This window comes from Polypterus senegalus, chromosome 3 (assembly GCF_016835505.1).
Source record: "Polypterus senegalus isolate Bchr_013 chromosome 3, ASM1683550v1, whole genome shotgun sequence".
NCBI lineage: Eukaryota > Metazoa > Chordata > Cladistia > Polypteriformes > Polypteridae > Polypterus > Polypterus senegalus.
The window spans coordinates 232,127,924-232,143,753 of NC_053156.1; the positions used below are offsets into that span (position 1 = coordinate 232,127,924).

Here is a 15,830-nt window from a genome sequence, read left to right on the forward strand (position 1 = left end):
AGTTCAACTTTTGTCTCATCAGTCCACAAGGTATTTTCCCAAAAGTATTGGCAATCATTGAGATGTTTCTTAGCAAAATTGAGACGAGCTCTAATGTTCTTTTTGCTTAACAGTGGTTTGCGTCTTTGAAATCTGCCATGCAGGCTGTTTTGCCCAGTCTCTTTCTTATGGTGGAGTCGTGAACACTGACCTTAATTGAGGCAAGTGAGGCCTGCAGTTCTTTAGACGTTGTCCTGGGGTCTTTTGTGACCTCTCGGATGAGTCGTCTCTGCGCTCTTGGGGTAATTTTGGTCGGCCGGCCACTCCTGGGAAGGTTCACCACTGTTCCATGTTTTTGCCATTTGTGGATAATGGCTCTCACTGTGGTTCGCTGGAGTCCCAAAGCTTTAGAAATGGCTTTATAACCTTTACCAGACTGATAGATCTCAATTACTTCTGTTCTCATTTGTTCCTGAATTTTTTGGATCTTGGCATGATGTCTAGCTTTTGAGGTGCTTTTGGTCTACTTCTCTGTGTCAGGCAGCTCCTATTTAAGTGATTTCTTGATTGAAACAGGTGTGTCAGTAATCAGGCCTGGGGTGGCTATGGAAATTGAACTCAGGTGTGATACACCACAGTTAGGTTATTTTTTTAACAAGGGGGCAATTACTTTTTCACACAGGGCCATGTAGGTTTGGATTTTTTTTCTCCCTAAATAATAAAAACCATCATTTAAAAACTGCATTTTGTGTTTACTTGTGTTATATTTGACTAATGGTTAAATGTGTTTGATGATCAGAAACATTTTGTGTGACAAACATGCAAAAGAATAAGAAATCAGGAAGGGGGCAAATAGTTTTTCACACCACTGTAGTCCATTTCAAGGCAGCAAAATGCCACCCAAATACCCTCCATAACTGACGAATTAGTACTTAATTTGGATTAGTAAATGGGTCTGGGTAATTAAATTTCAAGAAACTAAACGGCTGACGTCCAATAGACCCCTGAATGATGTAAGAGGGTCCTGTAGCTTAAGCAACCACAGAGGGATCTGCCACTAGAAGTCTGCAGCTATATCCCTCTCCTAAGGTCTGCTGGAGACTACAACACAGAGACTGATGCCTTGAAACAAATAACAAAAAGTTAGTGATGGGGTGTTCAGTGTACATCTGAAAAAGGAAAAGTAGTTAAAGATTAATTCCATGCTGAAGAAAAAAGAAGATAAGAGACACAAAAGTTTGGCTGTAGAGGCTTCATCAGGTGTGTCACCGTAATGTTGTGTCTCTTGTTTTCTTTCTTCTTTAGCATGGAAATAACCTTTAACTTTTTTCCTCTTTTAATTGTTCCTTCTTAGTAATATCTTTATGTCCATGTGGTCTGTGCTGTGAATTGTTGCTGCAATATATTTGCAGTGGTCACGTGCATGCGTGTGCTCTGACATACAAATACCCAGATCTTCAAAAAGTCTGGATTCTCTTGTGGTCCAGATTTCTGGTGTAAGGATATTTGTACTTTTACTTTTCTTTACTGCCAATTTTATGACCTTAATGGTTCACAGATTCTCCACAAGCATTTTGAGAACTTATGCCGTCTGGGATGTTGCTGTGTTTTTTAGTGGATGGCATTTTTAATTACCATATAGGGAACAGCAAGTACAGTCATTAATTGTCTCCAAGTCTGTAATATTCATTTTTCTTAAAATCCATTCGATGGATAGTGAGTCTGCTGTCATACTTCAAAGCCTGGAGGGTATTATTTATTTTTAAACGCTTTCTTTATTTTGAAAGCTTGTAGTTGTGAAATAGCTTCACATCATAGCTTATGTTTTTGGAAACGGGCTTAAAATGAACAAGTTTAACACAGTATATTCACTGATGCAGCTTTTGAAGCCTATAATTGCATTTTTGACACTTAATTAATGAGATTAATATAGCTTGTTTGTAATATATAATGATAATTTCCTTTAGAATAAGAGTGAAAAAACATTTTTATGGCAGGGTGATTTAACATTAGTCAATTAAAGACAGCAAAGCATGCAGGCTGAGGTAGTGTCAACAGTGCTGAACCTTAAAACAAAGGGTTCAGTCTCCACCTCTGATTCACTTTTTATTCGTTAGCAAAACACTTAACTTGCCTAGGCAGCAACAGCAAAATTATACACAGTACATGGAAACATTGATCCAGATCTTATTTAATACATTGAAGTTGGATAGGAGCTTTATAAATACAATATACATTTCATCCGGAAAGTATTCACAGTGCATCACTTTTTCCAAATTTTGTTATGTTACAGCCTTATTCCAAAATGGATTAAATTCATTATTTTTCCTCATAATTCTACACACAACACCCCATAATGACAACGTGAAAAAAGTTTACTTGAGGTTTTTGCAAATTTATTAAAAATAAAAAAACGGAGAAAGCATATGTACATAAGTATTCACAGCCTTTGCCATAAAGCTCAAAACTGAGCTCAGGTGCATCCTGTTTCCCCTGATCATCCTGAGATGTTTCTGCAGCTTAATTAGAGTCCACCTGTGGTAAATTCAGTTGATTGGACATGATTTGGAAAGGCACACACCTGTCTATATAAAGTCCCACAGTTGACAGTTCATGTCAGAGCACAAACCAAGCATGAAGTCATAGGAATTGTCTCGAGGCACAAATCTGGGGAAGGTTACAGAAAAATGTCTGCTGCTTTTGAAGGTCCCAATGAGCACAGTGGCCTCCATCATCCGTAAGTGGAAGAAGTTTGAAACCACCAGGACTCTTCCTAGAGCTGGCCGGCCATCTTAACTGAGCGATCAGGGGAGAAGGGCCTTATTCAGGGAGGTGACCAAAAATCCGATGGTCACTCTGTCAGAGCTCCAGAGGTCCTCTGTGGAGAGGGGAGAACCTTCCAGAAGGACAACCATCTCTGCAGCAATCCACCAATCAGGCCTGTGTGGTAGAGTGGCCACATGGAAGCCACTCCTTAGTAAAGGCACATGGCAGCCCGCCTGGAGTTTGCCAAAAGGCACTTGAAGGACTCTCAGACCATGAGAAACAAAATTCTCTGGTCTGCTGAGACAAAGATTGAACTCTTTGGTGTGAATGCCAGGCGTCACATTTGGAGGAAACCAGGCACCGCTCATCACCAGGCCAATACCATCCCTACAGTGAAGCATGGTGGTGGCAGCATCATGCTGTGGGGATGTTTTTCAGCGACAAGAACTGGGAGACTAGTCAGGATAAAGAGAAAGATGACTGCAGCAATGTACAGAGACATCCTGGATGAAAACCTGCTCCAGAGCACTCTTGACCTCAGACTGGGGTGATGGTTCATCTTTCAACAGGACAACAACCCTAAGCACACAGCCAAGATATCAAAGGAGTGGCTTCAGGACAACTCTGTGAATGTCCTTGAGTGGCCCAGACAGAGCCCAGACTTGAATCCGATTGAACATCTCTGGAGAGATCTTACAATGGCTGTGCACCGACGCTTCCCATCCAACCTTATGGAGCTTGAGATGTGCTGCAAAGATGAATGGGCGAAACTGGCCAAGGATAGGTGTGCCAAGCTTGTGGCATCATATTCAAAAAGACTTGAGGCTGTAATTGCTGCCAAAGGTGCATCGACAAAGTATTGAGCAAAGACTGTGAATACTTATGTACATGTGATTTCTCAGTTTTTTATTTTTAATAAATTTGCAAAAATCTCAAATAAACTTTTTTCACGTTGTCATTATGGGGTGTTGTGTGTAGAATTCTGAGGGAAAAAATGAATTGAATCCATTTTGGAATAAGTCAGTAACATAACAAAATGTGGAAAAAGTGATGCGCTGTGAATACTTTCCGGATGCACTGTATTTGTATTTCTTTATCAATAACTTACTATATAAAGTGTAAATGTACCTTAGCTGGCATATTCTGTTAAACCAAATGGTCTGGAAACGTCTTGTAGTGAAGTAAGCTGCAGTAAGCTGAAAGAACCACTCCTGACAGCCTTGAGGCCACATCGTAGTGCCAATTGGGCAGATGGCTGTTTCTTTATAAAAGAAAAATACTGTTCATATATAAAAAAATAACTAGCTATATTAAGCAGCCATTAATTCTTCCTGGTATTGTGGCTTGGACAGAAATAAAAAAAAAGTGAAACTGGAAGAAAAAATGTATACCCTGCAATGGACTGACATACTGACAGCTTTAAGCCTACGCACACATGAACTGCCAAGAATCTCCAGTAATTGTAGAAACACGATTAACGCCATTTCACAATGAATCTTGCTTCAGGCATGAATTCTAAATACACACACAAAGTTCTCTAATGCTTTTGAGTTGAATCCACAATTTCAGAAAATTAGAATATACATTGCATCAGTGATGTCACGCACCACACAATCCTGGTCATTCCAGCATAGCAACATTATTAAATTCCAGAAAATGGTGACACGTATGAAAAATAATAATGCTGTCATAAAAAATGTAAAATCTAGAAAAATACTTTAGTAATGAAAGTAAACCATAGACTTTAATACTCGACCTTAAAAAATTTAATAAATCCAAATCTGTCACCAAGAGTGCAGGAAATGGCAGATTTTTTTTAAAAAAGAAAAAGATCATAATAGTTGCAATGTCCTCATATGCCTATCAAACTGGTGCTTTTGGCAGTTGTCATTTTCTGGTATAAACTATAACTTTTATATGCCTATCACTTCTCACAGGCTGAGTTTTGTCAGTATATGTGATGCATCTTGTACTTCATCTTTTGCTTAAATTAGTGTTTGTTCTTCAGTTCGGTGGCATATTCACACATATTCCCACAAAACCGGACTTATTGTCTTGACCTTGAAACCACACTGAAAAAGGAACTCCCTTAGGACGTCAATTGGTTTTAAGTTATTCACGTGCTCTGAACCTGAGATTTCTGGCCCAATGGGGGCTTTCTCGTAATTTCTTACAGCTATTGAAGACAACATGGCTATTAATTCAACTGAGTCAGAATTACTTCCAACACACTGAACACCTATTTAATGTAAAAGCTTCAAAAGACCTGGTTTGATAAGGGCACTTTATACAGACTCCATTTTCACACAGATAGATACAAATACATTTCAAACGAGAAAAGAGTATTTCTGTGTAAATCTTCAGAATATGCAATATTAATGTTGACTGTGAAAAAAGCCCATCACCAATATGGACCACTATGACCAGTATGATGAACTCATGGGTTGTTACTGCTAGGTTACTAATGCAAAGCAATGTTATGACTGTCAGTCAGTCAGTCAGTCATTTACCAACCCGTTATATCCTAACACAGGGTCACGGGGGTCTGCTGGAGCCAATCCCAGCAAACACAGGGTGCAAGGCAGGAACAAACCTCGGACAGGGCACACGCACACACCAGGGACAATGTAGGATCGCCAATGCACCTAACGTGCATGTCTTTGGACTGTGGGAGGAAACCAGAGCACCGGAGAAAACCCACACAGACACGGGGAGAACATGCAAGCTCCACGCAGGGAGGACCCGGTAAGCGAACCCGAGTCTCCTTACTGCGAGGCAGCAGCACTACCACTGCACCACCGTGACACCCTATGTCAGGGGTGCCCACACTTTTTCGGCTTGCAAGCTACTTTTAAAATGACCAGGGTGAAATGATTTACCTACATTAAAAATTATATATATATATACAGTATAATATACTGAGTATACTTTATACATAAAATGTATGTTGTCATACCTTGCATAACTGAATAACCTTTATGGCACAATAACAATTCAATATATTTATGGTCACTACAGTATTTGGATTTAATAATCTTCACGTGGGAAAAGGCTGATTCACATAAATAAGTAGAGCCGAATAATGCAGTCAAGGAGGTAGCACATTTCCTCATGTTTGGGTACTTTTCCTCTGTGAGTAAGTTCCCAAACTGTCCAAGAGCCCCAGACTTCAGCTGAATGTCAACCTGTAGTGTCAAAGTCTCATCCTCCACTGTAGAGGAGTTTTAGGTGAAACAGTGTTGCAATTTTTGATACGGGTGAATCACCCTCAACATCTTCCCTAAATGGATAGCACTTAAATGTAGCAATTGGCTCAAGTAAAGCTGAGTCTTAAAACCGTCTGTCAATCTGCTTCATTTATGTTAGGTAGAATGCCCAGAGGGTGTAAGCTGTCTACAGATTTTATTTTTTCTCCAGCCGCCTGAGTTTTTTGTTTTTCTGTCCCCCTGGCCATTGAACCTTACTTTCATTGATTTACTCCAGCTCTGCACTTTGAGCCAGGTTTTGGATGTTCCCCAAATCAAGGCGCTGCAGCTTTGAGGACAGATGTTGCATTTTTCGTTTGAAAGCATTAACTGAGCTAATCATATTGACCATGGAGTTCTCTTTTCCTTGCAGCTGTAAATTAAGGTCATTCAACATGTTGGTCAGATTGGAAAAAAATGCCAAGTCTAGCGGCCATTGATCGTTATTAAGTTGCTTGTATTCTGCATGTTTAATGACAAGGAGAAACTACTTTTTCTCCAGCCAGAGGTCTTGAAATCCATCCATCCATCCATCCATTTTCCAACCCGCTGAATCCGAATACAGGGTCACGGGGGTCTGCTGGAGCCAATCCCAGCCAACACAGGGCACAAGGCAAGAACCAATCCTGGGCAGGGTGCCAACCCACCACAGGACACACACAAACACACCCACACACAGCACACACTAGGGCCAATTTAGAATCGCCAATCCACCTAACCTGCATGTCTTTGGATTGTGGGAGGAAACCGGAGCCCCAGGAAACCCACGCAGACACGGGGAGAACATGCAAACTCCACGCAGGGAGGACCCGGGAAGCGAACCCGGGTCTCCTAACTGCGAGGCTACCACTGCGCCACCGTGCCGCCCCACACATAAATATATATACAGTATATATATATAAACTGCTCAAAAAAATTAAAGGAACACTTTGAAAACAGATCAGATTTCAATGGGAAAAAAATCATGCTGGATATCTATACTGATATAGACTGGGTAATGCGTTAGGAACGAAAGGATGCCACATCTTTTGATGGAAATGAAAATGATCAACCTACAGAGGTCTGAATTCTAAGACACCCTGAAAATCAAAGTGAAAAATGATGCGGCAGGCTCATCCATTTTTCCAAAATTTCATTGCAGCAACTCAAAATTGTACTCAGTTGTTTGTATGGCCCCCACGTGCTTGTATGCATGACTGACAACGTTGGGGTGGGCGTGATCCTAAGGAGACGACGGATGGTGTCCTGGGGGATCTCTTCCCAGATCTGGACCAGGGCATCGCTGGTGCAACCTGGCGGCATCAGATGGACCGAAACACAATGTACTTGGTTGTGTATTAGCTCATACCAACAGCACTATAAATGGGGCCTAGAAAATTTGCCAGGTGAAACTAGGTAACAGGTAGTCTTTCCATTAAATGAATTAACAAAAGCCAAAGCAGATGCTCTCTACATTGATTTTCTTAAGAAATATGTTTCTTTCAAGAAAGCCCTATGTTTTTGCATTGCCGGTAAAGGAAAAAATGACAAGCCACAAATACAAGTCTACAAGTGATTGGATTTTAGCAATAAAAAACTGAAGTGAGAAATGAATTAACAGCATCAAAAACTGTTAACTGACAAGAACAAAACAATGTGAAATAGAATAAATTCTTTCTTTAGAGATTCCAAAACAAAACACAACAATTCAAGTTAAGCATGCCAAGGACCTAACAATGACCTTCACAGCTTAGCTGCATAAATGGTATTGCTCACTTCACAATAAAACCAGCTACATAAGAGAGAGTTTGACTTTGTACAGAAACAAGAATTTGTTTATGTTTCAGAAATAGCATTTACTTATGTAATAAAAACGATCCACTTTTAAAAGCAATACTGAAAATCAGGTGTCCAAATAATGTGAATTTTTGGAGAGAAGGTAACAGTAAAGGATCCTAGTCCATTCCAGGTCACTGAATTTCATATGCCTGTCCTTGATATATGCACTCTCTGAGTCGTATGACAAGTACAGATTCAAGCACACATGTCAATAGTTCTCAAGGCAAATGTTTATTACTGATTGGGTCTGGTAAATACACATCCGTCTTGCGAATAAATAGGCACTTGCAAAGCAATGTCTGCCTTTCTGCATCTTCAGTCTTTATGGATGATATCAGCAATGTTTCAACCTCACATATGTAAATGGAGCCACATGCAACTACAATACAGAAGCAGGCAGCTAGAGCCGGAGCAAGCAAAAAGACACAAACAAGTGAATAAAGTGGCCGCGGCCCAAATAATTTGCAGAAGACACATTAGACACAATCACTGTTTCAAACAAGTAAATGATTGTGAATGAAGGCAAGAGTCTCTGCATGGGAAGGCCAGCAGAACAGGATCTGCAAATGAGCTTGCGCAAAGAAAGAAGCTTGAACATGAAATGATTTTTTTTTTCAGCGCAGTCTTTAGATGGCTTCATGCTTTACTGGGAATAAGCCAATGCTCCAGCACCTTGGCCAAATCCAAATCCTTTAGGTCCAAAGTTTTTGGCATAACATCCTGTCAACAGACAAATAATTGATAGTAGCATTAATTTTCAGTGATAATATTTATACAGTAATCATGTTTAGAACTAACTTATCCATTGTTCATCACAGAAAATGGAGAAAAATGATTTAAACTTAATCAGCACATGTACTGTTTGAGATCTCCTGTTCTACGGAAAGACCTGTCAATTCCTATGCATGTGATGGTGAATAAGAAGGAGCCACTGATTTTCATTAGTGCCTGGGCACTAGGCTTTGTTGCCAAGTGATTCATCTGCAATATTTCTTAAATAATGCGGAGGCACTGTGTGGTCCCCGGCCGGGGCTGGAGCCCAGCCGGGACACCCAGGAGGACGAGAGGAGGGCTTGTGCCTCCTCCAGACCGCGAGGGGGCGTCCGTCCTGGTTATGTTGGGGGCCTCGGGTACAGGGCTTGGAAGCCCAGCCCTGTAGGGACCTGTGGCCACTGCCAGGTGGCGCCCCAGTGCCTGATTATCCCGGGAGCCCGGTACTTCCGCCACACCAGGAAGTGCCGGGGGGAAGACGACAGGGGACACCCGGACGGCTTCCGGGTGCGCAGCCGGCACTTACGCCACACGGGGGTGTGTCCGCGGGAGATTGCCGGGAAGCAGATGGAGCCCATCCGGGTTCCTATAAAAGGGGCCGCCTCCCTCCAGTCATTGGCGGAAGTCGGGTGGAAGAGGACGGAGCTGGAGTGAGGACTGGAGGCAGCCAGGGGAAAGAGAGGCATAGGACTGCGTGGCCTGGACATTGGGGGAATCGGTGCTGGAGGCACTGGGGTTTGTGAGTGCACTGAACTGTAAATATTGTATAAATAAACGTGTGTTGGGTGGAACTATGTTGTCCGTCTGTGTGTGTCCGGGCCAGCGTTCACAACTGTAATGTTGAGAAGTGAGTATAACTGCCTACAGCAACAAGGTGACTTTTATGTCACACAGCCTTCTCTAATGGACACAAAAAGATTCTGAATCCCAACTGACAGCATAGACTCAGTGGGTTTCAGCTAAAATGACAGAAGAATTGAGGGAGGCTCATTTAGAAAATCTCCCTGGCATTACCCCATTGGTGTAGAAGACGCTAAGATGATCTGCTCATTGTAACATGTGAGGCAGGAGCTGAGCCCAGATGCAAATCTGAAGGTACCTCGCATCCTCCTCTGAAATAACAGACTTGCTCAAGGAGGACTTACAGCGTCTCACAGCTTGTTCCAATGGACACTGGGAATTGGCTGGATGAAATAGTATGATTTCTTCATGTTTTGTGCAAAAGGTTTTATATAAAAAAAATATAAAAAAACTGAGCAAGAAAGACATTTATAAAGACATGCAGGTGTCCTTTGGACTACATGACATGGTTTCCCATTCCTTGCACAATCCTAAGTGTGCTCAGAATCATTTCGCCCTAACCAGTCTGGTAAGATGCTTACCTTTGCAGAAAATCTCGCCATCCTTGTCTGCCAAGGTAGTGGACTCCAGGCCCTTGCCACACTTTGCACAGCGGAAGCAGGACTTGTGCCAGGCCTGTAAATGAGTCGGGAAAACACAATGCAAATGTGATCAATGCCAGGGAAAACTGGAAACACTTGTAACTATGTGTGTGGATTACTGTTAGCTAGCGTTTCCTGCGTGAGTCAAAACCAGAATCAATGAGGAATCCCAACACACCCTGGAAAATACAAGGCAGCTTTTTGTGCTTTCTTGACTGATTTCATTTGTTGCAAAGTAGAAGGAAAATAGGATTCTTTGAGGGGAATGGAGCTTGAGCACTGTTTACAAGAGTGTTAGTTTAATAATTCTGTTCCAATGCTGGACCACATCTCGGCACCAACAGGAAAAAGGCAGGAACCGACTAAATTTAAATGCTGATTGTTTCACTCCTGAGGGAAAACAGAACGCGGTATTGAAACAACATCCCAGTGATACTACATGATGTCTTGTTCAGTGATGTGACTTCTGCTGTTATCTGGAGCTTCATTTTCAAATTTCATCCCTTAAAATATGAAGAAAAATAGACAGAAAGGCAACCCACCTTGCCTGCTCCAACAACTTTTTCAGCAGCATAAACAGCCTGGCTGCAGCGAGGGCAAACCTCAGAGCCTCCAAATTTCTGGGCAAATTTTGAAGTGTTAGGGTTGTTGGTTGGTCGATGAGATTCCTGTCTGTTCAAAACCAAAAACAAAAATGAATAAATGATGGTAAGAAAAAATATTTTGGAATTTTCTTTACAATAATAATTGTAAATTATTCATTCTTCTATTTTTCTAGCCCCCAATCCAGTTCAAGTCAATCCTAGCAGCACCGAGCACAAAGCAGGTACCAATACCAATGTATCTTAGAGCCCAATGCTGGACAATCCCACCCTCACTTACACTGGCTCAATTTATTTAACTACCTGTACCTGTATGGTTTAGAGTTATGGGTGGAATACCAGAATAATCTATATATATATATATATATATATATATATATATATATATATATATATATATAAAAGTCAATGTGTGTGTATGTATATTCCAGCATCACTTCCGAATGGCTTGACTGATTTTCATGTTCCTCATTGGTCAACTAAAAATACTGTAGGGTGAAATCAACCCTAACCCACCCCTTCTGGGTAGGATGGGGGGTGATCTTGCGGTCTTGTATGCATGTTATCATCCAGTTGACACTCAGAACGACCACCAGAAGGCGAACTGCAGGTGACTGCCAGCATTCTTTATGTTTGAGCACCACCGTGCCCCTGTTGCTTTTGAAATTAAATAGAGTTGGCCGGTTCCAAGCGTCAACTAAATGATAACATACATACAAGACCGCACGACAAGCACATTAGTGAGTCATCATTGTTTGTTAATTTTTTATTTTTGAAGTTGTGGGGTTTTTTTAATTATATTTTTTTCAAACAATTAATAAAAAAAACACTTTATTTTCCTCCAGGGAAACGCTGGGTATTTCAGCTAGTTAAGAGAAAAAACAACACACACAGTTGTGGTAAGAACATGCAAACGCCACACTCCCAGATCGATATCTGAACTCAGCCTCTGATATCCCACAACACATCTTTTGAGTTCAAATCACACACTGTCATTGTGAAGTTTTTATGTTCTCTCTGTGTCTGTGCAGGTTTGCTTTCTGCATCCACAAAGACTTCCTGGTTAAGTTACTCTAAATTGAGCTGAGCATGAGTACAGGTGTTTGTCCAGGGCTTTTGCTGACCTTGAAGCAGCCCTCCATGAATCTGAATTGGATTAGGCGGGCATAAGAATTTATGTATCTGTGTATGTACAATAATCACTGATTCTTGGAAAAGTCCATGTTCTTATTGATAAAAAGAAACATTCATTAAATAGTATGAGCAGGGGATGCTCCTAATTCGGAATGTCACATGGCACATAACTTTGAAAGAAAAGAGTGAGAGGAAATAATAGATAATATTATATAGCACATGTAAAGAACAATATCATCACAATAATAAACAACACAAAAGTCGAGTACCATAAATGTGTGGAAAAAAATATAATAATACAAAGGGAACAGGGCTGATGATCGAGTGAAATTATCAGTGACAGGGATGAATGTTCAAATAAATCCACTAAAACTAGACAATGTTGCAAAAGCCCAAAAGAGATGGCAAGCTTGTTATAGAAGCCAAAAGAGATAACGGCATGGTTTTCTATTATAGGCAATTTAGTCAGAAAGCTGTGGAATCAAGATCTAAGTAGGCTTACAGATGTGAAAGTAATGAGGTGGTCCTGGAGATGCTCATAAGAATACGTAATAGCACTAATACATTTCTTAACAAGAAGAAGCACCTTCTAAGCTAATTCACATACTGGCAGCCGATGTACTTACAGCACTCTACAGTTGTTTCTCAAATTGTGCCCTCTGCTGCCAGAATAAGATCAATCACCTATGGGGCTAAATTGGATTAATTAGGTGACAAAAGAAACAGGATAGACAGATGGATGGCACCCAGTGCAGGAATGATATGTCTGGAGCGATGCCAGTGTGTTTGATTTGTTTTACAAGAAAGTATGCAGTTCTTTTGAATGTACTGTGAAAAGCTGTGCACATCTTTGAAAAGTGTTATAACACAGTAAATATAATGGGAATGATAACATTCATTTCAGTGCTATCTGAAAATTAACGTGCTCTAACAAATAAATCTGATAGACTTCCACGTATACTTAAATTCATTCAAATTATTAATTCAACAAAAATCACATTTTTCTAATTTAATGATCCATCCATTTATTTTCAGATATGCTTAATACACTGGAGGGGTGGTGGAACCTGGCCGGTGAGATCTAGCAGCAAAAACAGCAGGACACAACCCTGAATGAGGCAACAGTCTGTCATCGGGGACATTTACACACACACACACACACACACTGACTCAGCCACACAAGACCACCGGAGAGTGTCCTATTGAGTGAATATGTGAAACTTTGAGATGAGGCAGGAACACTGGAGTAAACAGAAAGAAATACATGCAAACATGGGCAGAACATGTCAACAACAAACAGATGCTGACTGGAAAGGGATTGAAATTGAATCACTCAGAGCTGTGAGGCAGGTGAACAAAGTTTAACTATTCCTTAAACCGATTATCATCTGTAGTACATGGTATAATCGGGCATATTGTTGGAGAGTATCTCAAAATGTGCATAAAAGTAAGAAACTCGTTCTAGGTTGCTCATAACCATTGTTTCCCATACCTAGTCCTGCAATATCATTGTACTATCTAAGTTTTGTTCCAGCATATTAATCACTGTCCAGCATCTGCACCGATGGAAGTATATATTATTTTGTGATCTTATAGCAACTAGCCCCCTGTTCAGTGTCTTGCATAATGCCAGATGCAGCCAGGGTAGGCTCTGACCCATCTCAACCCTGAATTGGAATAAGCAGGTTTAGATAATGGGTAGACTTAATGGCGGTTTCCATTTTGTTGATTCTATGTTAATATTGAAATTTCCTACCTGAGTTGGTTTATCTTTTCTATGTAGTTTAACAAAGATGTTTATGTATTATTCACTTGAACTTGATTAGTTATTGCTTAAGAATATATGGTAGTACTTTTTTCACACTGTTGATTAAAGGAACCCCTGAATGGTGAGCACACACACGAGCAGATGTAAATTTACAGGTCCTCAATGGGACACATTGGTATTTCTACTGCTGTATACTGTCTGTTAATTCCCATTTGTAAAAAAAAAAAAATACTTTAAAAGAAACTAAAGGAAAAATCTGATAACAAAACTAATTCTTATAAGAAAATTAAAAGCTCTGACCCTAAACAGGATTAGACAGATACAAAAACAGAACACTAAAGCTGTCCCCAAACCAGAGATGTATTCTGCTTATATTGTGGGGCAGATACATTCGAAAGAAAACAGTCACCACTGCAATGTCAGGTTTTAGATCAGAACAGGAAATAAAAACATAAATCAATGAAATTGCTAAGCACAGGCTCAAATGGTGCATTGGAAGGCACTCTGCTGTTGGAATTTAAATCTGTTTTATATTTCAAATGGAATTTGTATATCTGAAAAGGGTGAAGGTTGTTGCTATCCCATCTGTTCATGTTGACAATATATGTGAGTCGAGACTGAATGCAAGTGATAACCGAAGCAGACAGATGGGGTGTAGGGAGGCCACGACTGAATATTCTAGGTGATTAAATATATTTGTAAATGCCAAATTCATTACGCACGTCACAGGCCACTTCAGTCATCTGTGAAGCTTGTGTAAGATAACAAATTAAACAAAAGATGAAAATGACAAAACATATAAAATAGTCTTAAACTGCCACTTCACTGTTGTGGAGAAAGAATAAATGCAGCCCAATCTAAAATGCAGATTATTCAATTAGTTTCTCCTGCACTCCCCCCTCTTTGCCAGGGAGAAGAGAGAAGCACAACTAACTGACACACAGGAACAGTCTGCAAACTAACAGTAGCAAAGAGGAGGGCAATGTACGGACAAATACCCATCACCATCTCTGATCCAGCCCCTCCCCTTCTCAACAGTTGTGCACTCATTGGATGTGAGGCAATAATCCATGGATGGGCTGATATTCAAGTAAAGCAGAAACAAGGATTAGCAATGCACAAACATCCCTTAAAATAGATTTTATCAGGTGGCTGGATAGATTTAGCCAAATATGTAACCATAGTGTTGCATGAAATTCAACTAGCTTTAATTAATTAAGGTGCAAAGTACATGGGTTTCGGGTGTCTGGGGTCCTTGATTAACACTTTGGACCACTTAAATGCCTGAAAATCAAAACTGTGGAGAGTAACCAAAAACAAATTAAAAAGCTGGTGTGTAAAATTACTTTGTGTCTGTTACTGGGCTTGTGAGAAAATATTGTAGCAGTTGGCAGACAGTTCATCACAGGCAGGAAGAGGAGAGAGGTTAGAGGCATGAATGGCTGCAGCCCTCCAGCAAGGAATGGAAGTACATCCTTTACTAAGCCTTAAGAGGATTCAAGCAAAGAAAGTACATTTTAGATTTGCATCAGGTGAAACGTTTCGCTGGGTTTATATTTATAGGTAAAAATCAAAAATATTTTGTTTGGGGGCTTTATATTTCTAAAACTGTAAGTCTGCTATTCTGCTATTTTCTAATTACTGTTTTACTTTAATCATTTTTTACCATCATTTTTGATACCATTCTGTTTCATTAATGGATGTCACCACGATTGAGTGTTTAGCATGCTCCATTGCCGTAGCAATTTAGATAGATACTTTATTAATCCCAAGGGGAAATTCACATAATCCAGCAGCAGTATACTGATAACAAAAAAAAAAAAAAAAACAATATTAAATTATATAGAAATAAAAATGCATGTAAAAGCAGACAATAACTTTGAGTAATGTTAGCATTTACTCCCCCGGGTGGAATTGAAGCGTCACATAGTGTGGGGGAGGAACGATCTGCTCAGTCTGTCAGTGGAGCAAGTCTTTATCATTTCCATGATCTACTGCATGATTGATGACATCATGTTCAGTAACAGTACAAAGAATCACCTTGGGACTTTATTCATTATCCAAGATTGCACAAAAACATAGCGATTTATGAGACTTTCTTTATGACTTTCTGTTACTGACCCCTCAAAACTCTCTTTTGACAACTATTCTTTCAGTTTGCATTTTGATTCTCATAATCTGTTTTCTATGAACTTCCTTTATTAAGCTTGCTTTGTTTTCCTGACTATGGTTATCTCCTGATCCTTTCATAAAAATAATACTGATGAGCTGATAGTCAATACAGAATCTTGAAAATGTATGTTGA

The 15,830-nt window shown here is 40.1% G+C and overlaps 1 protein-coding gene across 1 annotated transcript in view; it reads right to left on the reverse strand.

The window, feature by feature from the left end:
- Window positions 1-8,019: 8,019 nt before the first annotated feature.
- Window positions 8,020-15,830, reverse strand: part of csrp1a (cysteine and glycine-rich protein 1a) — a 31,699-nt gene continuing 23,888 nt past the window's right edge. The window contains exons 4-6 of the mRNA XM_039748743.1: window positions 10,564-10,693; window positions 9,962-10,055; window positions 8,020-8,528 (exon numbers count right to left, since the gene is read on the reverse strand). Coding sequence (XP_039604677.1) covers window positions 8,452-8,528; window positions 9,962-10,055; window positions 10,564-10,693 — 301 coding nt within the window. The 3' untranslated portion in view covers window positions 8,020-8,451. The remainder of the gene's footprint in view (window positions 8,529-9,961; window positions 10,056-10,563; window positions 10,694-15,830) is intronic.